This window comes from Chelmon rostratus, chromosome 15 (genome assembly GCF_017976325.1).
Source record: "Chelmon rostratus isolate fCheRos1 chromosome 15, fCheRos1.pri, whole genome shotgun sequence".
NCBI classification, from domain to species: domain Eukaryota; kingdom Metazoa; phylum Chordata; class Actinopteri; order Chaetodontiformes; family Chaetodontidae; genus Chelmon; species Chelmon rostratus.
This window is the reverse complement of record NC_055672.1, coordinates 23,508,349-23,535,055: the sequence shown is the minus strand read 5'-3', so window position 1 is coordinate 23,535,055 and position 26,707 is coordinate 23,508,349. Positions and strand designations below refer to the sequence as shown.

General features: G+C 41.8%; 1 protein-coding gene across 3 annotated transcripts in view; it reads left to right on the top strand.

The window, feature by feature from the left end:
* Positions 1-26,707, top strand: part of clmna (calmin a) — a 49,488-nt gene that overhangs the window by 9,889 nt on the left and 12,892 nt on the right. For all 3 annotated transcript variants that reach the window (XM_041954549.1, XM_041954550.1, XM_041954548.1), the window contains exons 2-7: positions 19,452-19,513; positions 23,405-23,500; positions 23,621-23,704; positions 23,776-23,868; positions 26,023-26,219; positions 26,477-26,670. In XM_041954549.1, coding sequence (XP_041810483.1) covers positions 19,452-19,513; positions 23,405-23,500; positions 23,621-23,704; positions 23,776-23,868; positions 26,023-26,219; positions 26,477-26,670 — 726 coding nt within the window. The remainder of the gene's footprint in view (positions 1-19,451; positions 19,514-23,404; positions 23,501-23,620; positions 23,705-23,775; positions 23,869-26,022; positions 26,220-26,476; positions 26,671-26,707) is intronic.

Here is a 26,707-nt window from a genome sequence, read left to right as displayed (position 1 = left end):
AGCATTCAGGTTGTCAGTCCTGCTGTCAGCTAATGTAAGATAACAGGCAGTTAGCAAACCGACAAGGAGGGAGTCACTTCCAGGACAGCAAACACACAGTTAGCTGTGGTAAGGCCAGACAGACTGGACTGAGATGATTTCACCATAAAGCTGTTAAAGGAGTGGGATTACATGCTGCTCGTAGATATTACCTTTAAACATTTCACAGAGAAAGCATAAATCACTGTTAGGGATGTTGAAATCAAGTTTCCCATTGTACAGATTATAATTAGACTATAATGCGTATGTACATGCACTAGAAGCTAAATTAAATGTTGATTAAAATATGTACGATAGGTGAGCAGCTGCAGACTATATAATAGCATGCCATAAGAGCTCCAATACTGAAGGTTCTGCATCAAAATAATCAGTCCGATGAGCTTCACTTGTTGAATTGAGCTCATGAATCAAAGTATGAGTATTAGTTCTGTCAGCTACTCAGTGACAGCTGATATGACCCACTGCCTGTTTTCAATATAACCTGCAAACGTGACGGTCAGCGGCTGCTGCCTGAACGTTAATTAGCTCTCTGTGAATGTGACAGAAGAGATTCAGTAACAGATTTGTTAAAATCTGAGCAGATCAATATATTTTGCCAATCTGGGTGTCAAAGCACACAGTCAGTCATCACCGACACCACAGATGTGCAAGAAATGAATACAAATCTTGATAAAAATGGTTTTTCACTCTTATTTTCACACTCATATGCAGTGAAATGCTTCACTGTAGAGCCCAGCTGTCCAGTAGGGCAGAGATGATAGTTCATGCTGGGAATCATTAGGTCATTCACAGTAGAGTAGGATACATATTCATACCTGGCCTTTCCTCGGATCTGACTGGACTTCAGCTGATCAGCACGTAACTCACGGAGTGACGTCACCTGACAGAAAATAGATAAATAGCTTCATCGTCTTTTATCCTCGACCCGTGTGCTCCGCTCACTGACTGAACGTTGAGAGAAACCAGCGGCATATGGTGACAGGCACAGATCAATCGATGCAGGTGAGGGTGTCAGTGCTCAATCTGCACCTCCTGCCCGGTACTGTGCATGTGTGAAAATGCGGCCCTGCACTGATATTGGCTGGAGAATGGTTGGGGTTAGAGTGAGCCATCGGGTAGGCGTTAGGACCAAACCTCTGCACATGTGCAGCACTGATCCGGGTACTGACTGGGACTGGTGGTCTACAGTTCTGACTGACTGCAGCTGTCCCCAGTCATTTTCACATTGATTTACATGTTTCATTTTGCGCTTTTAACCCCAGCCTGACACTCTGAGCCAGTCAGCTGAGCAGGTGTCCAGTCTGGCCTGGATTACAGTTAAGAAAGAAATGTGTTTTGATCAGCTTTATATTAACCGACACTGATTTATTACAATATATTGATCCGTCCAGTTACCGATCTTTAGGATTAACTCATTTCTAATTACGGTGTAAACTGTGTAATGAGAAAAGTTCTGAAATGCAATATTTTCTGTGATTTAGGAAGAGCAGCTGTAATGCATCAATATCTCAACAACAGGCTTTATCAGAAATAGAGCAGCAATGATTAGTCGATTAATCGATTCGACAATCATAATCAGCAGAGAAATGATTGAAGTCATTTTTTTTTACTATTTCAAAGCCTAAATGATTTGTTCATTAACTGAGAAAACAATTGCCAGATTTATCTACAATGGAAACATTCTCTAGTAGCAGCAATAATCAGAAATGAAATCAAACTCAAACTTGTTTTTCTTGGTATATCTGAACATCTCGAGCACACGCACCAGCCAGTAGGATTTGATGTGGACAAAGAGTTGAACATCAGAATGTGTTTTTTCTCTTGTCATAAATTCCTGTTGCCTAGTGCAGCTTTAACTGACTCCCACTGTCTTTACCAAGCCCTCACATGTAAAACCATTCCTGGGAAGTGCTCCGAAACAAGTCCGACCAGCGCTCCTTTTACAAAGCCATGCCCATTCCCCCTTCTAAAAATACCTCGTCTCTTTTTAAGAGGTCAGTCGTTATATTGTGAGATAAACCTCCACCGGTGGGTTATGTAAGCCTGGCTCAGCTCACTCTTTGTCTCCGGTCTATGATTGGGCTGGAAGGCTGGCGTTTTATGAGATGCAGGTGGTTCCCCTGCCAGAGAGATTGCACTAACTGGAGCCTGAAGCAGAGCTGCCTTCAAAGGGTTAACGGCAATGATGACAGAGAATGCTGTGCCTCACCACGCAGTGTTTCTAAGAGACGCTGCTCTCAGGTTGACCTGCGGCATTCACTGAGCGGGTATAAGCGCTGCAGAAAAACATACACCCACCAGGGATTGCTTTTCAATTTTCCACCCATTCAACCTGAGCCGCTGTTCCTCTCTCTGCTGATGTTTCACTTCGTTTCCCCTCGCAGTCACAAAAGGGTTTAGGCCATGATTGCTTCTGTTTTTCTCTTATCCAGAGTTTAAAAGTGCACAGTAACAACGATAACGCTCAGTTTACCTTTACGCACCTGTTGATAGCTCATTTATTTTTTAACCTAATCCATCCGCCTCTTGGAACTCCTGGCTTTGGTTTTTGGTCACGAAACTGCAGTCGCTCCTGATCCTCAGGTGCTGCGTGAGCTTATCGGTTGAATCGTGTTCCTCTGAGATGCTGCTGGTTTGTGTAATCTGCCGGAATGTGGGAGACGTTTGATGGCGGATGACATCAGCCTGTGTGTATTGTTCGGCGCTCAGTTCAGTCAGTTGAACAATTGAGACTTTCTCAAAGGGGGTCTGTCTGATTTAATCCGAGGGATCAAAAAGCCATTATCAGTTTGTGTTGTCTGTTAAGTGTGTCTGCAGTTCAGTAGAAGGAGCTCAGAAGACTTCACTTTAAACACACACCATCATGTTCATCAGGGTTATGTCATCCTTCTGAGGATACATAACACCTAGGTTATTTACCCTGACTCATAGACCGTAGAAACACATGGGGGTACAGTCAATCCATGGGTATCTGATGTGAGGTTTTTTGTTAGCTGACTTTGCCATCCTGAAGCCAGCAGATCCATATTTTACAGAGGAGGGTGGAGCTGGGGTTGCAGCTGAAGCAGGTGGCCTTCACCCCAACTGACTCTGGTCAAACATATATGCTCCTACATATTACATCTCTTTAAAATTACAATATTTAAAGAAAATATAATGGTTGAATTTGACACACCTTTTTGTGGACAGAAACATGAGCTATAAGGATTCATATTTTGACATTTTTAAAAATAGTCTTCCTCTTCCACGGAACCCTAGATGCCGCCAAACCCTGAACAGCGGACATTTAAATGCAGGGGTATCATGGCGCACATTGTTAGACAGCGTTGCATGAAAAAATCAGCCATTGGTGATGGTTTTTGTCCCTTCATAACATTCAACATTTGGGAGGACATATTGCCCTGTTAAGTTGTATTCCACTCAGAAAGTGGAAGCTAGTTAGCCTAGCTTGCTAATATTAGCAGTTTTTCCTATTCACCATCTTTTTTTGTGAATGTATTTCAACACATGCTGGGCCATTGCAGCTTCTGTACACTCAGTGCTGTTAGTCCTGTAACTGAAGTCTCAGAACTTCTACATATGCAGGTTTGGCCGACCAGTCGATGACATCGAAGGTCGGTCACAAAATTCCTGCACCCTAATGAGAATTAATGTCGGGGCGGCATTACAGAAAAATTCATAAATAACATTTTTGATTTATTATTTCAATCAAATAAGTAGACAATATGCACAAGTTTGACCCAAGTTTGAATTTCAATTTCAATTGTACTTTAATTTGGACTTGGATTTCTTAAAATCATCTCCGCAACACGTGAAAATAGCTGTTTAGTGTTCAGTGTTTCGTGGAAAAGTAGTGACTTAGTATTTTCAGAGAGAGAGGTATTTGAGGCCACTATAAAACTGCAGCCTGAGGCACTTTGTTATAGGCTTCAGTTTTCAGCCTTGGCTGTTGCTGCTTGGTAAAAACCATTGTGGAAACTGCTTGGTGCCGCGTTTCATGCCGTACTGATATTAGCGTTAACCCATGAATCATTTCTTTTTGGGATCATACTCTATTGTTGTTTCTGATTACATTCGAACTCCCCATGTGCCACACCTTGGAATAAGATATCCACATATCCAGCAGCCTTTGTACATGTATATGCTCTGTGTAAATACACTCTGACTGTCAACATACAAGTGATGAATGGAAATGGCATATGACTGATGGCCTCCGGTCTTCCTCATGCAGTATTACCTAATATGTTAATATGTCTCAGGTGCTACAGTGAAGATGTTCTTAACGCAAATTTCTGCAGCTATTTTACCTTAAAAAATAAAAGCACCAGAACCGTGTTGATGGTACACTGACGTGTAAGGGATAATGGTGCCTCTTTCATTCCTACTATTATGTAACTTGGGTTATTGGGTACCATCAGGCCACTACATCACACACCACCTATGGAGAAAATGTTTTCTGGCTCTCCCTCTGACGTGGCTGCTCTGCCTCAGCTCTGGGTGAGGAGTTCCCTGATGGCCACATAGATTTAGTCATTGCTAAACAGCTGCTAGCGGTAGCTGGCATTAGCTAGTTAGCTCAGTTAGCTGTGCAGCTAGCTGACTCTTCCCAGACCAGTGGGGGCACGGAGCACGGAGCGCCAGGGAAGTGTTGATGTTTACTCTGCTAGCACAGGAACTTTGGAACATGGGGAAGAGGAGGTTTTCAGGCCTTGGGTCGGGGCACCCAGCGGGGAATGCTGGCTAGAAACGGCACCAGAGCCAGGCGGGTTGTCAACAGATCCGGGCTCAGCAGCTTCTATTGACATCATAACAGAGACGGAGAGACCAAAGACGATGTTGATAGAGGAAGCTTAGAAGAGATAAAGAGAGTGAGTGAAGAAAAGGCTTTTATTCGTTGGTGAGCTTTACAAAATAAAAGGCTGTAGAGAAACACGAGCTGGCCTTCTTGCTGTTGGACCAGTGAGTAATGTATTAGCTGGCTTGCTATGTAATGTTTTGTGTTGCAGCACTTGCTTGATGTTGGCTGCATGAGCAAAGTTGTCGAGTAGTTCGTTTTTTATGTAGTATTTTATGTGCATTATATAGTTGTATATAAATATAAAACATTTGCAGATTTCTTGTATGTATTGTATTTGTTTTACATTATGAGTTATTTTTGTGTGCATTGAAAAAGTTCATGTGGAAGGTGTCCTTTATATCTAAATCCTGATATAGATTTATGAGTCATTCTGTATGCATTCATTAATATTGAGGCTGATCCAACGCCAGGTAATCATAATGTGCAAAAAATGTGCATGTGCAACTGACTATATTTAAGTAGATTCCATTAAGAAAATATAGGGGCGCCAAATTGAAAAAAAATGCCAGCTCTTGCAGAACGTTGCTTTAAGCGTGTTCTAAAGCAAAACTAAAGCACGACATATTCTGATGCGGTTTCAGTCCACCCACACTGATGGCATGCAATAAAGCTTTACCTTATTCTCTCATCAAAGCTACTCTGACATATTTCTCTGCTGGAGCAGAAGCTTGTATCTTCAGTTTTACCCTTAGCTTATTTGTGCAAAACTCTTTGATCATTTAGTGAAGCTCTTGTGTCAGTTGACCTTCTCAAACAATAAAGAGATTCTGTTTCTGTGTGCAAAGAAGCACTTAGTCTGTCGAGCTTAAACCTAGGTATTTACCATCCTGTTCAAGGACTGGTGACCAGGGCTTACAGTGCTGCTGTTAAAACACCCAGCAGACAGTGTGTGGTCCCGGGGCAATGACACCAGGACCAGCACTTACTTCTGGCCACTGACCAGTGATTACACAAACATACTGATTAGAGTACAGGGAATAGCATGTTTCTGATCTGGATCGCTGTGTAGAGTTTTATCTTGGCTGTAGAACAATCTTTCTCCGAGACATAACTGATATGAACTGGTCCAGATCATCTTGTTCTCTACCAGGAAAGTGGGCTTGTATGTATTTGTTTTGCCTTTCATCATACAGTTGAATGTGTTTATTATTTCCAATAGGAAATGCGCACAGCTGTGGCATGTGTTTTAATAAAGTAAATTGTGGGCCTTCGTATTTTCCGTCATTATATGTCTTGGGAAACTGGACCTGGTTTGGATGGGTATTTCCGGGTGCCCCGTTTCCTGGATTAAAGGTTCAGTGTGTCATATTTAGGCAGATCTAGTATTTGCAGAAATTGAATATATGTTTTCATTGTGTAGAATCATGTGAAAATGAAAAGATGCCACTAAATCCTTCACATTGGAGCTTGAAGCTGTACTCAACGTTATGAATCTTGGCATTACGTTGTGTGGCTTTTACATTGTATTAACGTGCTTTTCATTGCCTTGTGTTGCTTTACATCCTGTTGTGTTGCTTTACGTTATGTAGCGGGGCTTTGTGTTGCACTGCATTGCGTTCAATGTGACGCCTTCTTTGCAATGAATGAATGCTAATGCTAATGTCAGTCTGAACATGGCCTTGGAGGAAAGTTATGGTTTTATACAACTTGGCCTTTGCTTTTGTTGTTTTGGCCTTTGTTGCCATTAGTAAAAAACCTTACACTCACCGTGTTAAAAGCTGAGGCCTGGAAAAGTGGTAACATTGCCAAGGATGATCACATGATCAGACAGGAAACAAACCCTCAGATTTTCCAATTTCTCGTTAGATTGTCTGAAACCACTTGATGGAGCTTGAATGATGAGCCAGCTGTAGCACAATCCAGGAGCGTGAATGTAAGTTTGATCTGCGCTGGGACAGTTTGGAAAGCATGCAGCTCACTATCCACCTCATGCTTTAAGTGGTGGAGCAACATTGAGACTGTTTGTACATACTACTACTTGAGATGTGTCAAACCTCCTCGTTCTGCGCGTCAGACTTACTTTTTGTTTTGTTTTCTCCTCTCGTCCCATAATTTATTAGCCCTTTCCTACAGATAAGCTTGATGAGTAACAGCTGCACAGATAGTGATTGGCCCTTGTCTTATCTTTCATGTTTCATTCCTTCCATATTTCTTTATAGTTTTATTAGTCTTCACAGATACCTTTTCACATGATGTTAGTCATGTGCAAACTTCAATGACCACACTCAAAAGTGACCTGCGGTGAACTATTTCTCTGTTCAGCTTCGTTAAGAAACATAGTTTTTCAGTGAGCCACTTTATTGATCATGCTATTAAAGTTATGAGTAAGTGACAAATGTGAACTATGTGTGGGTATTTATTGATTCACTTGATATTCCTGTAGCTGTGAATCAACATTGGTGAATGAGAAAGGCAGGAAATGGAGTTGATGACTCTCCTGTAAATGATTGATTCACCATCCAGAGCCACAGCCTTTTTCTCTTGTCGCTGCTCTTCTGGAGCCAGGTTATGTAATCATGCTTTGTGGGGGTGGGTAGTAACTCCTTACACGCATTGCAAATGAGCAAAAAGGTAGTTCTTTTAGCAACAGTAGCTTTCCATATTCCTTCTTAACCCTATAATGCCGTGTGTATCATATTCGATACATGCATTTCTGAAACGTTTTGCATTACCATATGGTAAAAACTTTGCTCAAAATGATACAAACAAAAAACATATTTGCAAATAGTTTTTTAAATAAAAAAAAAATTGTTAAAGGGCCAAGTAAAGTCTTCAAATTAAAAAAAAAAAAAAAAAATTCTGTCCATTATTTCTTGGGTCAGGCATTATAGGGTTAAAGCTACTTTTTTAAAAAACTTTTTCTACCCTACTTTTTGAATTTAAGGTTGTGTTGTTCTACTAATTCAACTCAAAACCAGTAACTGCACAGCACCACTCGATGGCCTGTTAAAAGCGTATTTAGCCTATGCAGAACAAATGTAAGCTATGCTCTGTGTAAACATCTAAGTCAGATGATCTCTGCATGCATTTGGAAATATTAACAGAATCCTCTTGTCGCACAGGACGTGGCTTTCTTTTGATGGAAATTAGCACATTTCTTTTGATGATGAATTCATTAAATAGGAAGTTGCTGGTGAAACTGATTTTGCCTTCATTGAAGAGGCTACAGTTGTTTTATATTCACACACACACACAAACAATATATTTATATATATTCAAGTACAGCGAGAGAGCAAATATGGGTGGATATAACAGTCCTGTCTGGCTTTACATTGGACTATTTTTGTATTGGCTTACCCTACTTCATTCAACAATGGGCTGCTCCCATGTTATTACCACAGTAATCCTTTACATTGCAAGGATTATGTTCACATATTCTTCAGGAATAATCATACTGTATGGGGCGTCTGTGATACTGGAGAGGACAAATCATACATCTTTTACTTAGGTAAAGATTATCAGTGCTCTACCTACCACTGATGCTTTGACAGACGTTGTCCCATGTAACCATCTGTTCTTGCAGTGTCAGCTGGTCTGTCTGTCCGCCTGTCCTACACTTTTGTGTGGAGGAAGGTATCTTGACAATTATGAATAAGAATGCCACAAATTTGATCCATGTTTCCATGTTGCCCCATGGATGATCAAACAGGTCAAACAGGTAGAACTGATAGCTTTAACAATGGCTGAATTCCATTCAAGTGGAGCAGTGCCAGGACTCTGGTTTTGTGTGTGTTGGCCCACTGGCATTTTTTGGCTCACGCAAATGGAATGAAAATGGAACAAGTGCTATGTGTTTCAGTTTAGGCCCTCTTAGCTTTTCCAGCAGTGGGCAGACTGACACTGACAAACTGTAACCTACACAGTACATTAACTGCTAAACTGAGAGCTCCAGTGCTAACCTTTCCACCAAAGTACCAAGTACATGTTATTAACCACAATGTACATCCAGATTAGTAAATAGGTTCAGCACTGATCAGAAAAGTGAGGAATGTGCATTAATTCATCTGCTCTGACTGTGTCTTGACAAGACATCGGCCTGATACCTGCAGACAGCTAGCTGGCTGGCATATCAAAACTTCCTGTCTGAGAAAAGTTTTGATGATTTGGTGACCGTCTTGATTGTTTTAGTATCTGTTCCATGAGTCTACAAATTATTGTTGCTTATAGCAATGATTAACTTGACAATGGCAGCATGAACTACTGAACTAGATTTATTGTGTCATACAAAGCGTGATGACAGCGTGATCCCCACTGTGGCTAAAAAAACTAAGGACTGGGGGGGGGGTATCAAAAGTAGAGCAAGGAAATCCCCCTATTTACCAATTCACACCCATATAGCAACTACACTGTAATTAATAAGAGTTCTGTTATTTTTTGAAATAGTCTTGTTATATAGTTGTGATAAAAATGTCATATGAAGATACTGAATCTGACGTAAATTATTCAAAAAACACGGTTTTGTTGAATGGACTTTAATATTTTACTGAATGTGATGAGTGATTGATTTCAGTAAAAGCTATATGTCAACATTTAGATAATGGTGTGATAATATAAAGTCACAGCTACAAACACGCAGCTGTCTTCCTACATCCTTACACAGACCTGAAATACTAATGACAGCAGGTAAGATGATGATTTAGCCCCAGAGGCGAGAGGAGAGCGAGCCTTTCTGTGAACTCTGCAGTTATGTAATACCTCTGCATCATGCAGCACCACAGCCGGGATGTCCCCGTCAGAGCTGCTGGATGAATATTTCAATACAAGAGCTCTCCTGCGTTTTTCAGAACTGTAACAGCACCTTTGGCTGCATTCAGAGACAAACTTACAATCACACTCCCCATCTGATTATGATGTGCAGTGGCACAAATATAAAGCAGTCAGGAGCGTCTCTCGCTCCTCTAGTCATCTCCTGTCTGTCTTCAAAGTGAATCTGGGATTTGCGTCGGCGGCTCCAGAACATCTGCAGGCGTTTCTTTTTACTGTTTTATCACAAGAAGTCGTCTTTTTGCTCTAATTGGCACCTGGGAAGACTGAAATGAAATGACAGGGGAAGCAGCAGGACACCCACTTCTGCCCCACAGTGTATAGCTGAGAGTCATCCAGCTCTGAGTTCTGTCACTGGACTGAAAGCAGAAGTAAAAAACCTGTTATCACGGATTTCAGCCTGACTTGGTGGCAGATGTCTTGGATTCAACAAATGTAGGCTGCTCCAAGTTTTTCTTTTTTCCTGATGTTGCCAATAGAAGTCCTGCTCTGATCAGTTACCACAAAGCAAATGTATGATGTGATTGGCTGATCAGAGTCACCTGCTGAGCTCACTCAGGCAACCCTGACACATCCCCTGTCATTATTTAGTGACTAGATGGTGTTCTAAACTGCTGACTTAATCATCAGATATTATTATACATAAATAACTTTATTTTTCCTAATCAGTTCTTCAATGTTCATTTTTATGCAGAACTCAACTCAATGTCATACTCACTTTGTCTTTGATGCTTTCCAAGTAGAAGTCTGAATCATATATGTGTTTTACATGTAGAAAAGACCAAGTACATGTTATTCACCACGACTACGAGTGTCTCTGACTATCCAGGGATTAAAACCAACCAGGTCATGAATAAGTTTTTCAGCATCTTTTTGGTTTATAAATGCTTGTACTGTAGGTCTGTTTCTACGGTAGAAAAATGAAGCTGTCGTCACCTTGTTAATGTGGGACCTGAAGCTTAGATCTGAATCCAGGATAACACCAAGACATGTAACCTCAGATTCAATCCAGAGAGTTAATTTCCCGTTCAGCTTTGTACTCGTTTAACTGCAAAACACAAAAGCACTGAGTCTGTCAGCATGTTGGCGTGCTGTTCACTACCGGGACTGTTTGTAACCAGTACTGACAACATTATCTTCACTTCACCTGTCTGTCCTCTGGGTCTAAAGTGATATTAATGGATGCAGAGTGAATATAGGGGAACACTACATGCTTGTGATCTTGGCACAACTAGTTTCAGGTATTCTGCACCTTTTAAGTGGAATGGACTACAAACTGCCCTCAAGCTGCATTCATTCATTCCCTTTGGAGATTTTAAAGCTTTGTTATCTGACGTTGACGTTGTGGTTGCGCGGTCTGATTTGTGTTTTCAAGTGCTGTTTATGTGGCTGCATGATTATGAATGTTTCTTGTTCTCAAATCTCTCTTAAAAAAAGAGATCTGAGAGTGTGAGACTACCTGATTGCAAAGAAAGAGCCACAGTGGGTAAAATGCATGCATGACTCCTCCCTCTGAGGGAATACAACACGATTAACTTGTGTTCTTTGGGTGGGATTCAGAAAGCAAAGAACCACAAAACCCCACAATAGACTCACTCACTGTTTTTCCACAGATGTGTGTTCGTTTATAGCCTCCCGGGAGCTGATAGCTATTTAACTATATTTGCTTGCTCCCTCTGTTCCCTCGCCTCCACCTCTGTGGCACCCAGAAATGTAATAAAAGAGCTGTCATGCTAAACGCATCACTCATGCACCAGTCGAGAGGCTGCTGCAGCCATGTGGGCGCGCTATACTCAGCCGAGCCTCCTCTGTTTGCATGGCAAGCAAATTAATCAGAGCGCTCAAAGTCTGAGAGGGCTTATCTTAGACAAACCTACCTGAGACATGCATGAAAAGGTGGTAAAGTATAATATCTTACATTCAGACTGTGGATTATAAATATTTGCAGCAAATGTGCAGAAACAACAGAATAATTTCAGTGTTTTCCCAGGAGTTTTCAGACTAAGAATGTGAGTGGCATGGGAAATTGTCATTTCAAAATTACAACTTGAGGGCAGACAAAGAAACGGGACAGAGAGGCCAAAAGGGCTCAGAGCCTTGCAGAAAAAGTCAAGACAAGAATGATGAAGGCAAAGGCCTTTCCAGTGTGACCAGTGAACAAACACCAGGATGTAACAGGAGGGTTTCGTGGCGTGGAAGCTATTGAAAACAAAATCCAATAAAAATGGTGTGTCCTATTTGCCCAGCGTAGGAATGCAATTCGGACCAAACCATATGGTTTGCTTTCTCTTCCATCTACTGTATCTGCTCTGACCAGCGGATGTGAGAATTTAACCATGTTTTAGGCTTTGTCTCATTGTAATGTGCAGCATTGGTAAAATAAACTATTAACTATCTACCAGTTAAACCTGGTCTCTGGAACTGCTTTGGCTATATAAAGGTCCTGTTTCCAGTAAAACAAAACTGTTATCCCCACTAATATGAGAAGAAGGGGCTCTGTTCCCAGGCCCCACCCCTCTTCACTGTGCCAAGTCTTAGCTTGTTCCCAGCTATGAAAAGTGAATGCTGAATGAATGAAACAGGCTTGTGTGTTGCGCTGTGTGTTGTTGTGTTTCCAGAGTCACTGCTTGGCTGAAAGCCAAACCAGACTGAAGAGCCTGCTGGTTTCAGAAGCTAATCACTAAATCACTGCTTGACACAGCTCTCACAACTGGCTAACATGTCCCCGCTAAACTCGACATCCGCCTCGAACTCTAAGTTCTCACTGTCAAACTCAGACTCTCACAACAGTATTGAAATACTCTGATCACACTGATTATCATTTGTGTGACTCACTAAACGAGGTGGGAGGTACGTTATCAAGTTCAACGCTCAACAACAGGGAGACATTCACTCAGAATCAAAAATTCATGGTGGGTTAGTCTCTTCTTGTCAGTGTGTGCTGATGATCAGCTCATTTTTATCAACAAAAATGCTCAGAATCAGAGTCACTGTGTCAGCAGAACTCTGCTGTTGAGGTGGAGCTCGGTTTGCCTCCATGAGTTATCCCTCCACAGGATCGCATGATGAATCTTTTTTCTTTGATGGATCATAATGGCTTACACAAAGTGGTTGCTAGTCTTCCCCGGGTGCTCAACAACAATAAAAATACCAATTAAAATCGCGCTGTATCAGTTAGACCAAAAATTACAATGTGAAAACACACCAAAAAACGGAAGAAAAACAAAAACAACAACAAAAAGATTCCAGAAGTGCTATAACACCGATAACATATGATAGATTCCTCAACTCTGCTGGTATTTTCAACAAAGGTGGCCGCCAATAATACAAAGCAGTCCACCTTTGAGTTAGATAGGCAGGGAAAACCCTGGTAACGACTGTCACATGAATGTAGGGAAGTGCAAAGTAACATGTAGTACAAAAACACTCGAGTAAAGTACATCAAAATTTGACAAAGGTAGAGTACTTGAGTGATGATTGGCTGGGATACTTCCCATCACAGTTTATCCCTCCAGTGGAGTTCCACACAGCTGGAGAGTCTAAAGCAATTAATTATTGATTAATTAGATGCTTTAAGTCTAAAATACAGTCAGCAGTCTTCATCTATGTACACTGGTGCTGTTTGCTTTCATGTAAGGATGTTCTTAGTTAGTAGAAAAGTGATGATTGTTGTTGAATTTAACACAGCATTCATAATAGATCAGAGTTAGCATCCAGTCGTGCCACATACATGCTTACTCGCACATTTGTACAAAGCGCCAAACGGTAACGATGGTATCAAAGGGCTCATTAGCACTCTTCCTCACGTGCTGCTGCACCCTCAGAATATTTGATCAAAAAGAAATGCCAACACCCCCTTTCACAGGCTGCCTTTTCTGCTGTGTGTCAAGCTCAAAAACTGATGATCTCACATCCACAGTGAGCACTTTGTGTTTTTGCAAAGCTGTCATTTTCCATATTACATTAAGAACACCTCATTTGTGAGTGAGACGTAATAAGCGACCGCGGGGAAACACACAGAGTCAGACGCGTAAAATAAAACTCGCCATAACTTTTAAAAAAAGCCCGTTATGTGCAATAAAAGCAGTGCTGTCAGCTGATGTCATTTTTCCAGGTGTATTATCCAAAGTGGAGCTCTGGTTTCTGTTAGCCAAGGAATGCGGAGGGCACGGCGTCTTAAGCAAACCGTGGCTTCAGAGTGCGTGACACTTTTATGAAAGGTGAGATCACGGTGTCCGGACTCACTCGGAGACGTCACAGTGTATGCTTATGAATGTGCCTTATTGTAAATTCTAGTGATTTATTTCATTTAAGTGGCCAAGAGGGGAGTCATTCTTCGCAGTCAGGCATCCTATCAGAATCAGAATTAGCAAGTATGAACACATAAAAGGAATTTGACTCCAGTATTTCATTGCACTAAATGTAATAGACCCAATATGGTATGTTTTTAGTGCCTGAAAACCAAACAAACCTTAATTTAATAGATAAATTGTTAATTTGTCAAGGCACAGTATCACATGTTCATCTCTGTATACAACCGTCTTAAGGTGTCTGATGACGTTAATGCTCACCAGTCTTACTTATGGGAATCTTCCCCATCTCTACCGTCTATCTCAGTTCTTTCACAGACAGTCTGTGGCCATTAAACTTGTCATTTTAATGGCCGTTAGTGACAGCCAGCATTGACAAAATGTTTCCTTCATTACTCGCTTGCTATTGAAAATAGCGTGGAAAGGTTTAAAAAGAGTCATCAGCGTTGGAGCTTAGCAAATGTAGGTGCTCTGGGAACTGGACTCGGGTATCAGAACCCAACCCTCATAGGGTGTGTTTGTTGCGCCGGTTGTTCCATCAGCGTGTTTTCATTTCACCTCTCATCTTGCTCATCTTCCCTCGGGCTCTGTCTCTCGCTCCTTACCCCTGTCATCTCCTCTTCTTGTCATTCTCTTTCTCCTCTCCTCTCACCTCCCTCCCTCCCTCCTCTGCCACCTCCCTGTGTCTGCCCTGAACAAGATTCATGCATTGAAGCCTCCGCTACGCCTCTTGAATACCAACCAAAATCCCGCATTCTGTGAGAACACTGGGGGAAATTCTCTGCGTTTGAGGCGTTGCCCTGTGACGAAGCACCGAAGGGACAGCCTACTATTGCGTTAATTGATCACATTAACAGATCAGTGGCTCAGCCCTTCACACATGCCGCTGCTCGACACCAAGAGGCCAATATGGACTACAGTCTTGACCAACTCCCATGATGAAGATCAATATCTTCTCTTGTATCAGTGTTTTCTGCTGTGATGCAGGACTGTCTTCCCCATCAGACCTCAGTGAGGCAGTCATGACTCCACTGGAGGGAGAAACAATCAATATCAGTCCAGCAGCCAAAGCTCTCATTACCCTTGGTGTGTATAATGCAGTGTTTACCCCAGTGCCTCCAGTGAGCCATACTGGACATAAAGATGAATAACGACTGACTATGCTACCATGGTAACCCCTCCAGAGTTCCTCTCATCCTCTATCGTTGCCAGCCACCCGATATGTCTGCTTTCTGTCCTCTGGTGCAGCAGAGTCACTCTGGACTGAGGCAAACAGTAAACATGCTGCAGTGCCCCTCCTTCTCCCAACAGATAAAAAATCATGATGCTATTTAGACCTGTAATTATCATGACTCACAAAACCATTGCATGCCTGCAAGGTTAGCATGACTGAAACTGTTGGCTAGTGATTAAAGTCCGTCTTAAAAGGGACATCCTAGAGAACTGTTTTACATTGAGTTTTCAAATCATGTTTAAAGGGTTTTTATGAGGACTTTCATAAAGCTGGTGGGGGGAGGGGGGGCTCTTAAAGGGTCAGTACACCCAAACATATCCTCTTTCTCACATACACAAATAAAGCCACACAGTGCGGACAATGCTAATACCAGTCTCTCCAGCCTTTCTCCACTCACACTCAGCAGCTTAGTTGCTCGACATCTCAAAATCATTGATTGGCTGCTCCACTGGAACACACATCACAATGATTTGCTGCACATTTTGGGTTCAAACAGATCATCAGGGAGGTGGTTGGGATGGATGAATGGATCAAACGCAGGACTTTCACCCAGGAGGCAGCTGTTCGTGTCCCGTTGGAAACCAAAAGTCAACATTAACTTGTATTAACTTACGTATGCAAGTAAACTTCAGTTACGCACGTTACGTAAATTACTTTATGTAATCTAGTGTATGTTCACTTACGTAACATGCTAAACTTGCAACAGGAGAACGAGATTCATGGATTCCAACAAGATTCCGATGTGATATCGGCAAGTTTCTCACTAAAGCGAGTGATGGCGAGTCTGATCAGGACTCGGATCGGTATCGGGACTGAGCAATGTGTCCTGGGATCGTTCATCTGACAGTGATCCAGAGCCTCAGAGACAAGTGAGGCGGACTGACTCGCCACTTCAAGACAACTTCAGCAAATTTCGTCTTCTCACAAACTTTAACTGTGTGTAAAAAGTTTTTTTTAGTCTACAAGGCCATTGCTTTAGCCTTCCTCTGTGTCATGAGTATATCTTTTTATATGTTATAAATAAAAAGAATTTACCTCATGTTTCTTAGCGATGTTCTGTCATTCCCTCATTGCTGAAATGCCTGTATTAATAATTGATTAGGTGAAATTGTTCACTTGTTCAAATTTGTTGAGACAGTAACAGAACCATAACTGTGGTGGTTGTTTATTGTTGTTATTATTATGGCTATTATTGTCCATTTGTGATATGTATCTTTCAGTTTATCTGATTTTACCAGCTGGTCATTTCAGGTAAACAGCAACCTGTGGAGCTTCTAGGTCATAAAGCCATTGGTCAGAGGTGTGTGTTTGGACAGCATTTCACATTGGGGGAAATTCCTGATGGTTTGATCAAATGACTCTCCAAATTATCTCTTGTCCACATGTTCCAAAAGCTGAAGACACTCGAGCTGCTGGCTCACTTTGACTGAAATTGCAGTTAATCAAATGGCCAAAATAAACAAAACATTTGGCAAACAGTGAACCTGTGACTTTTTGGGGCTGCGGGGGTTCAGGGGCCCAGGGGCAGCTAACCACTTTGACAGGTTGCTAATCCTGCTTTGATCTCAACTATGTATTATGTGATGTTGAGATTGACAATATTGTAGCTGGATAAATACTTTTTTTGGTTTGTTTGTTTCAGTCTTTTGCCTTTTTACTTTTTTATGAGAGACGGTGACATATGGCAGGGGTTGGGAATCCCTGTGTGGACTGCTTCTCTTTGGTGATGTGTCTGATGTCAGCTGGTAGTGATGATGATGATGATGATGATGATGGTGATGATGCCGTTTGCAGCTGGTTTTCCAGGTTTGTGTCAGTCATTCTTCCGTCAGTCAGTTTTGAAAAGAGCTGCTCACAGTAGCAGGTTGTTGCTTTGCAGCTCAATGACTTCATATTGTGAGTTGTCTGGCACATCAGCTGGTTTCACATTAAACAGCGTATCAAATATGTCCAGGTGCATTCGTCTACTCTTCACGTCCTGAAACCTTTTACCAAATGCCTGATGGAGTTATCACACTCAGCAGCAGAATCAGATGTCATAGCAGCTTTTGTTCTGTATCTTCTAAGTAATGCATTGTTTAGATCAGTAAATTAGGAAGCACACTGGTGAGTTTTTACAGCAGCAACAAGGCACTTCACAAATTCTCCTTCTGAATGAGGTTTTAGTTATATAGCTATTAGCTCACTCCCCACAAAACCTGCATCCATACCACTGTCTCTGCCAGACTGTGGTCTTGCGAAAGCTTCTTGTTTGGCACTCAAACTCTGAAGCAATGTTCAATTTCAGCTCATCCAGTTTAGCATGTTTCAAGTTTGATCAAGATTGGTCTTTTTCATCACTGCTACCACCATGACCTCCCCACAAACTAACTTCAACACACTGGCTTGCCTTCACAATGAAATAGTCGTCTGTCCATTTCTCAAATGCAATACTCTGCGTCTTCTTTTTTCTTGATAGGCGCCATGATGTGCAGCGATGTGATATCTGCTGCTATGTGCGAGTTGCGTTCAGGGAACACTCAGAAAAACATGCTAGTCTACTATTTTATGTTATTTATGTTATTTTCTTTATTGCTAAAAAAAATCATGCTTTTTTGTATTTCTGAATATTTTCCATTATAAATGTACTCTGTAACAAAACTGAAAAGCTATGCAAAATTACAGATAAAATAAAGCATCAAAACTGATGTTTACTGTAATTAAGTATGGTCCCCTGCAACACATTACATTCAGCAAAACTCTTCACCAACCATAAACATCAATTTTGTTTGTTTTTAATCATAATTTGTTTAGAGTCGATAAATAGGACGACAGCAGTTATTTCCCGGCTGCAGAAATTCACAATGTAACAATTGTGGATGATGTTAGAATTGCACATTATATGTAATAGAAAAAACTCATAAAAACTGATGATATAATAATCTGCCTGCAATGTAATAAATATTGTGATCAAATAATGTAATAGCTTTTTGTGCATTACAACAATTAATTACATTTTATGCAAGATGTTACAAGCTGTAACTGTCAAAAAATGTGATAACATGCTGTATATTGTAGAAAATTCGGTACAGTGTATGTGATATGTATCACATAAAGTGTGCTGTACTGTGTATTTGGGACACAGTGCACCACCACTCGCTTCCCTGCCCTGACATCGTGGTCTGCATGATCCACATTCCAATGGTGCCCCATGCATTTCCACATATAGGGTTGCCATTCAAATGCAAACCACATACAGTGATTGCAGATTGTTCCTGCATGTGAAGTGTTTTATACACTGAAATAAAGGAAACCTTTCCAGAATCCACCTCATTAAAAGGCCAAAGCCAAAAACAGAAACAAAGTATTGGCAGACAAGCCAATGAATGTTTGGATATAAATGTAGGCCTACATATAAAATACACAGGAATTTTATATGTAGGCCTAAATTAAATATACAGGAATTTAGTTTGTCAGTATTTGCTGTCCCTAAGTTTTAGTGAATCATCTTTTTAGTATGTTGTCAGCAAATTATTACATTTATTACATTTTTTACTACATTATTCATACTTTGTACATTATCATCAGCTATTACACTATGACTTTCTACACCAGCCCTAATATGAAGACAGTTACACTTGTCATGGCAGTGTCTTCTAAGTAATGCATTGTTTAGATCAGTAAATTAGGTAGAAGCACACTGGTGAGTTTTTACTTTGTTGGACTTCTGCCTCACACTGTGTTGGCTTTGCTTTTGTTTGGCAAGGACAACTAACAGCTTAATCCTTCTCAATGGTACATGCAGTTTGACGATGTCACATAATTTCCATCATAGCTCAAAGCCAAAATACAGCAGAGGGGAGCAGATGTGTAATCAGACAGAATGCAAGGAGACACCTGTGTGAGTGTGCAGGCCCCTTAAATGTTCAGCACAAACGGTTTTGTTCAAAACGTGGAGATTCCTACAACTCGAGTGTGTCTTGTTAAAAACATCCAAATGCAGCGTTGAAATGTGTTGCCTGTTTAATTGCCCTAAAAATCATCAGTGATGTCTGAGAATGTATTTTACCGTCAGGATGTAAGAGAGTTTCTAGGCGTGTGTGTGTGTGCGTGTGCACTGGCTGCTGTTTCTTTGCCATGGTGATATGCCTTTGGCGGGAGGTGATTCATGCTTACTTGCGTCTTCAGACTCTCTGATGAGCACTGCGGCCCTGGCTTCAGTTTCCTGATGGCTGAAATCTTTTTTTCTTCTCTTTCTGTCTTGCAGTTGAAAGAGAAGTGGTTCAGAAGAGGACCTTCACGCGATGGATGAACCTGCACTTAGAGAAGGTTTGTTCGTACCTTCATGAAACAGCGGCTGCAGAAAATACAAAAAACAGTGGCAACAGTAATTATGGTCTCTGCACTCACTCATTACAGAGCTGCTCGTTTACTACCTGGGTGGAACAGGACAATTTCTTTCTTTTATTGCCACTCCACCCCAAAACACAGGGCAGCTCCATTGTCACCACAGCTCATGAGGCTGAGATTACTCTACCATGCTCACTGTATGTGTTTTGCACTGCAGCTGAGACACGTGCCGTTCATGAACAGCAGCTGCAGTCTCTGCATCTCGCTCTCTGAATTATACATGTGGTTGTGTGGAACTGCCTCTGTGCAGCATTAAAGTTTCATTAGGCTGTAAAGTGTTAATCTGAGGGAACAGCGGCGGTGTTACCAGTCTGGCTAACGCAAGGTGGTCGTTGTGCTCGCCCCACCACCCAGATAGCTGCTGTTTGTGAACAATGGCTGGGTGGATGAGGGCCCCCCTCCTCTGTTGCTTGGGGGCTTTGGGATAAACACAGGAGAAATGCCCTGAGGTAACCAATGAGAATCCAGTCAATGAATGGGACTAGAAACGAGGCAAGTATGGTGGCCCAACGGGGACACATGAATATATACATGTGATTAATAAATGAGAAATAAACAAATTGACATCACATAATACTATTTTCAAATTAATAGATGAATGAAAGATGTATTTTTCACATTTATTTATTTATGCATTTATTTCTTTTCACATCTACTGTAGTCATCAGAAAGGGGAAATAAATAAGCAAAAGAAATTGAGCCTATCCTACATATCGCCCAATATGAGTTAACTGTATCATCTGCATATATGTGAGCTGATTAAGAAATTTTTGTACAGAAATGACAAAAATATGTTTGATGTAATTTAGAAACGTCTCATTACATAGTTTGTCCATAAGAGCACAAACTGATACTCACACAGTAAAATGTCAGTCTAACCACATACAGCTGAAGTTAACATACACCTTAGCCAAATACATTTAAACGCAGTTTTTCACAATTCCTGACATGTAATCACAGTAGACAGTCCCTATTTTAGGTCAGTTAGAATCACTGCTTTATTTTAAGGATGTGAAATGTCTGAATAATAATGGAGAGAGTGATTTTTGTGATGGCCACTCCAATACTTGACTTTAGACAACTTAGGAAGTATGCTTGGGGTTAACCATTTGTGAAGTGCACCCGTCCCTCTTGCAGCAAAACACCACAACAGCATGATGCTGCCTCCCCTGTGCTTCATTTTTAGACTCATTATGACACACATGTCACGATCCAATGCCCATTGCTAATACATGTCCATTAATCCACTTAGATATCATAGAAAAATGACATTTCAGAACTTGTCTGAGAATCATTCTTCAGTGTCAAAGTCACCCAGTGGTAGTTGTCTGAAGATCCATGGCTACATTACAAAACGTGAAACTGCTAACGGCTAATTCCAATGCTTTAATGGTACCAGGTGTCTCAGTTTTGTCTGCCAATATAATGTCTTCAGATGTCTTATTTTGTCCAACTAAGCAGTCCAGAGGGAGCAAATCCTCACAGCAGAGAAGGTGGAAGCAGAGAATATTTGGTTACTGTAGCAGTTAATCGATGATCAGAATAGACAGCTGATTGATTAATCGATTGATTGAAGGTCTGCTTGAAGAGTGTATATAGCATCAGCCCTCCATACTGATAGGTTGTTCATATTAAGTGACTGCACAGTGAGAAAGTAATGATTTCACTCCCTGCCACAGTTACAGTATACCTGTGCATCTAAACACAGAGCTCCAGATGAACTGTTTACACTGAGTCACTCCTCAGCCTTTCTGGTTTCAGTCTCCAGCCAGGGGTGAGTCAGGGCGAGCTGAGAGTCTGAGCGTCTGATCAAATCTTTTGTTTTCTCTCACACAATGAGCCTCTCTTCTCTTACTCACTGTTTGGCCCTGCATCAAATCTCTGACCCACTAATTGACAATCCTACATTTGTCTTCTTGTCATTTGTCTTCTGTCGTCTTGGAAAGTTCCCGTCATTTACCCGCCCCCCCCTTCACACATTCATCATGTTCAGACGAGTTCACAAATGCCTTTCAGTTAGTAATGACTTGTTGTGATGACAGGGCTAAATGTTGGCTCAGGCAGCGCACGCTGTAGGTTACTGACTGATTATTTACGATAAATCTGCAGACAACCCCGATACCAAAAACATCAGGACATGAAAGCAGAATGCATTTATTCACACAGGAACCATGGTTACTGAAGAGCTTCAGGACGGGTTCCTAAGCCCATGTAGTAATCTCCTTTACCCAATCATGTGTTCACAAAGTGGTGCACCTCGCTCCATCCTAGCTTGTGAATGACTGAGCCTTTCCAGGATGCTCCTTTCATACCCAATCATGATACTATCACCTGTTACCAATCAACCTGTTTACCTGTGGAATGATCCAAACAGGTGTTTTTGGAGCGTTCCACAATTTCCCCAGTCTTTAGCTGCTCCTGTCTCAACTTGTTTGAAACGTGTTGCTGCATCAGATTCAGAATACGCAGATATTTACAAAAATCAATGAAGGTCAAACATTAGATTATTGTTTATTGTTACTGACAGCATACAGCAGTGAGTGTGTTGATTTTTCAGAGGTGGTTGTTTGAAATAGACCAGTGCTAATTGGAGAGCTGTTGAGTGCCATTGCATGTGTTGAATTAAAGCTGAAGGGTGTGTTTGAGAGGACTGCTGGCACAGTGCTGATTTTGAATGCTGATTGGGCTCTTTATGTTCTCTTTGAAACAGATTAAGAGACCTGCCACATGCAAAATTCACCCAATTGAACAATAGCGAGCTGTCTTGGCGGTTTTAGCCTTTTTAGAGAATTCAGCATCTTAGAGTCCAAAACAGCTCTCATAGCTTTGTTAGCTGTGTATCTCTGTCCTCCTCCGTCAAAGTATACACTGAGCCACAAATGAGGCATATTGATAGTTATGAGAAAGGAGTCAATGGTATATATCTTTAAAATAAACTGTATTGTTTTAGCAACCGAGCTGAAGAGCTGGCTAAGCTAGTGAGTGTTTCCATCTTAAATAACCCTTTATTAAATTAAATTATGTGCAATCCTAGCAACAAGTTGGCAGGAGGAGTAAGCAGCCCAGGACAGAAAAAACTGAATTTGAAGAACTATTGTGACGGACCAGAGCTAGCACCAGCTGGTTTAGTTACAGTAGCAGTTTATCTGAATAAACTAACTTAAACTCATGGATGATTTGTATTTAGAAACTATGAGCAAGACAAACGTTTCATCATCTTCACAGGCACTCATTAAAGCTCCCTCGTCCATACAGATCACTGCTCTCTCATGCACACAGGTTATTTAGTGGTTGCGCTCATCTGTGATTAAATGCACACCACAAACACGTGCTGGATGACTGTGGAAGTGGATTTGTTTTTCCTGTGGCTTTAATGAGACAGGGATGATGGCCATGTATGTGTCATGCAGAGATGGATTCATATGCACTTTATAAACATCAAGGTAGAATGCAATCAGATTTTATGTCCACCTTGGATGCTTGTCAGTTGCATTTACAGTTTGCATGGGGTTGGGTTGCATTTTGTCCGCCCTGCCCAAGATGCAGAAAGTGTGAATGTGGTCAAAATCGGTGAAAACACACCCTTGTCATGCTATCCATTTCTGTTTTCATTTTCAGGGTTGATTACCGATTAATGTGCTGAACAAAAAGATTTTCAGTTGACAAAGAAAAGCATCAAATCCTCCCATTTAAGGAGCTAGAAGCAGCAAATGCTTGACATTTTTGCTAAGATTAAAACAGACTAAATGAAAATCAAAATAGCTCCTGCTGATTGACTTTTTCTCTCTCTTCCCTTCTCTCCATTTTCAGTGTGACCCACCCATTGAGGTCCATGACCTTTTCCGGGACATACAGGATGGACACATCCTCATGGCCCTGCTGGAGGAGCTGTCCGGCTGCAAGCTGGTCAGTATTGTGCATATTAATCACATTATCAGCTCCTTTAGCAGTACTGGTAGCAAAAGTCATTGTTGGCTGTTTTTATGCTACCTGACAATACTTTTCTAATTCTGAATGATTTTCCAGCTTCATGGATTCAAGAAGTCCTCCCATCGTATTTTCAGACTCAACAATATCGCCAAGGTCCTGTCTTTCCTGGAGGAGAGAAACGTGAGTACCACAGCAGGTAGAATGAAGACATGTCATGGCTGAACTGTTAACACAGGCACATGTGTTCTCAGGTAAAGCTGGTCAGCATTGATGCAGCTGATGTTGCTGATGGAAACTCCTCCATCATCTTGGGACTCATTTGGAACATCATCCTCTTCTTTCAGGTAATCTACTTTTCTTTGAGTCTGTCCTCTCAGTTAATAGCTCTTCATCCAATCACATCTGTACTTTGACTTTCCATCTCCCCTCCTTTCCTCTGCCCTCTTTTTACTCAAAATGACGTCAAGCGTAAGAATAAAGTGTCTACTTCACAGCTTGTGGACTTTCCATTCACAAAATCCCATCAAAGTGCAGCTCTCTGGGTAGTTTATGTAATCCACGCTGCGCTTCAATGCCCTGGACAGACACCATGAGGAAACAATTATCTCTGCAGTTCACGTACACTGTCGTCTCACTTTGGAGGCATTCCACTGTAAGAAGCAGTCTGCACTGCCAGGTCTGAGCGAGGATGAATGGTCATAATGAGCAAGATACACTAAGCTTCTTTGATGGCCCTTTACAGAGGGTTTTTTTCTGCAACTTGCTTGGAAGAACTGATGGGAAACGTCACCAGAGTGACCCGATAACATGAAATCATCTCAGAATGAACCTGTAAGCCTAGATCCCTAGATTCCCCCCCTGAAAGTCAGCACATCCCTACATTTCATTTCAACTCTGCCATTTGCAATTTTTTGCTCACGAATAAATGTGGAATAAATGAGGTACTAATGATGTACCTTGGGAGCAGTAGTTTGACAAAGTAGTCACTACGCACCGACTGCACTAGCTTTCATTTGCAGTGCTTTCATTTTCTCTCATCTTTTGTCTTACACATTTGTTTAATGACACCTGGTTGTGTATTCTGTTTTATGTCAGTATCCAACAATAGACTGACCCTCACAAAATCCCCCTTTATTTCACGTGGACGAGGAGACGTTCATCAGAACCCAAAATGACACACGCTCACCCACGTGACGTTGATGGGGCAGGAAACTTCTCGAAGTAGTGGCCACTCGCAGGGCCGGTGAACTGCTGCAGCTGGCAAGCTAACTGCTAACTCGCTAACCATTCCACGTGGGCTAACAGTCAGTTAGCGAGCTTGTTAGCTGGCTAGCTTAGCGTGGCCACTAATGGGACAAAAAGTTCGTACAGTTTATTCAAAACATGGCTCACTGACTGTGTGCAAACACAGGAAGCTAAATAAAAGTGAATGGTACAACACAGCTAATAATTTATCTGCTCTGTGGTCGTATGTAGTCATGTGACTTCTTACGATTGGCTCATGCATCTGTTCAGGTTTCTGGCTGCGTTGGGATGCTTGCTGCTGCTGTTGCTTAGTTGTATTGTTTTGCTGTGGACTGGAAAGATCCTCTGAGCATTTTATTGGCTTTGATTCTGACACATCTCTGTTGGGCCCCGCGTCCATATGGCCCTTGCTCCTGCCACAACCCCACCCTTTTCTGTTTCTGCACCACCGGCAGAGATACCCACTCCACCTGCTGCATCACAGAGGGAGGTCAGTGGCGGGCCTGGGCCCTCCATCACCACCTCTGTCACCATCAGCAGCCCTCTCTGTGGTCCAGCAGGGAGTGCTTCGTGCCATCAACAAAGACAATGCAGAGGAGGAGCATTCTTTTGTTTGTGCCCAGATATTGCAATCTGTAAAAATACATTGCATACACAATTTTTATTTTTTGTTCAGCTGCTTAAAAATGTACCTGTGCCTATGTTGTAATAGTAGTAGAAATCAAATTAATTATCAGTTCAATCACTCAAACATATTGATATTCATTCATTCAAGTGACTGCACTGTTAACCAGGTCAAGGCCTCAGCATGTCTCCTCTGAGATGGAAGGCCTTAATTGTCATAGAGACATGGGGGAAGGGGCCCAGCTCCTCTGTGCAAGGGAGAGGGGTTCTTCACGCCATGCCAATGCTTTTTTGACAGAAAAAAAACACCATATGGATTTGGGGCCTTGATCATTTGTTAAAATGTGTACAGCATGTGTCATAGTTGCCATGGTATCCATTATGAAATAAATCCTGTTACTTACTTAGCCTTTAACCTGTTTGCTGTCTTTTCACAGAATTTTAAGACAGAACAGATGATGCTTTATACCTGGGATAGTTTCTGTCCCAAGTCGAACTCGCACACTGTTATGCTCAAATGTTAGCATAAAACACTTGGGAAAATAATGTGCTGCAGAGACATGGATGCATCTGATACTCAACATCTGAACTGACTACTAAAGGGAAATGTTATCCAACTGTCCTTCCAGATTAAGGAGTTGACTGGCAACATCAGGAGCCAGTTCCCCTCCTCCTCCAGCCTGTCATCCATCCCCACCAGCTCCGACTCCGACACATCCTTCTGCAGCACGCCTTCAGACGAGAGACAGTCGGCGTCCACGGCCATGCGAGAACATGGCAAGGCCATCAAGAAGCTGCTGCAGTGGGTACAGAAGCGAACACGCAAGTGAGTGTGGTCTGCCATTTCCGATAAAGATTGCTCTTAAAAGTCTGGAAAAGTATTCTGTAGTTTTCTTCTTGTGAATATACAGTACATAGCAATAGACTACATACTGTTCCTCACCAAAAGAGTAAAAAAGGGCCAAGCAATAATTATTAACCAGTAACCATTGGTGTGCACTTTTAGTCTACCCCTTACAGCTGTCTGTCTAGTGGTCTTTCTGGACTGACCCTGACCACTGAGTATGTCCTACCATCCTGTAGGTTCAGTGTGGCAGTGCAGGACTTTGGGAAGAGCTGGACAAGTGGTCTGGCCTTTCTTGCTGTCATTAAGTCCATTGACCCCAGCCTGGTGGACATGAGGAGGGCACTGCTGAGGACCGCCAGAGAGAATCTGGAGGACGCCTTCAGAATAGCCCATTACAGCCTGGGTATCCCACGCCTACTGGAGCCTGAGGGTAACGAGGAAATGGCAATTTTTTTATATCAACATAA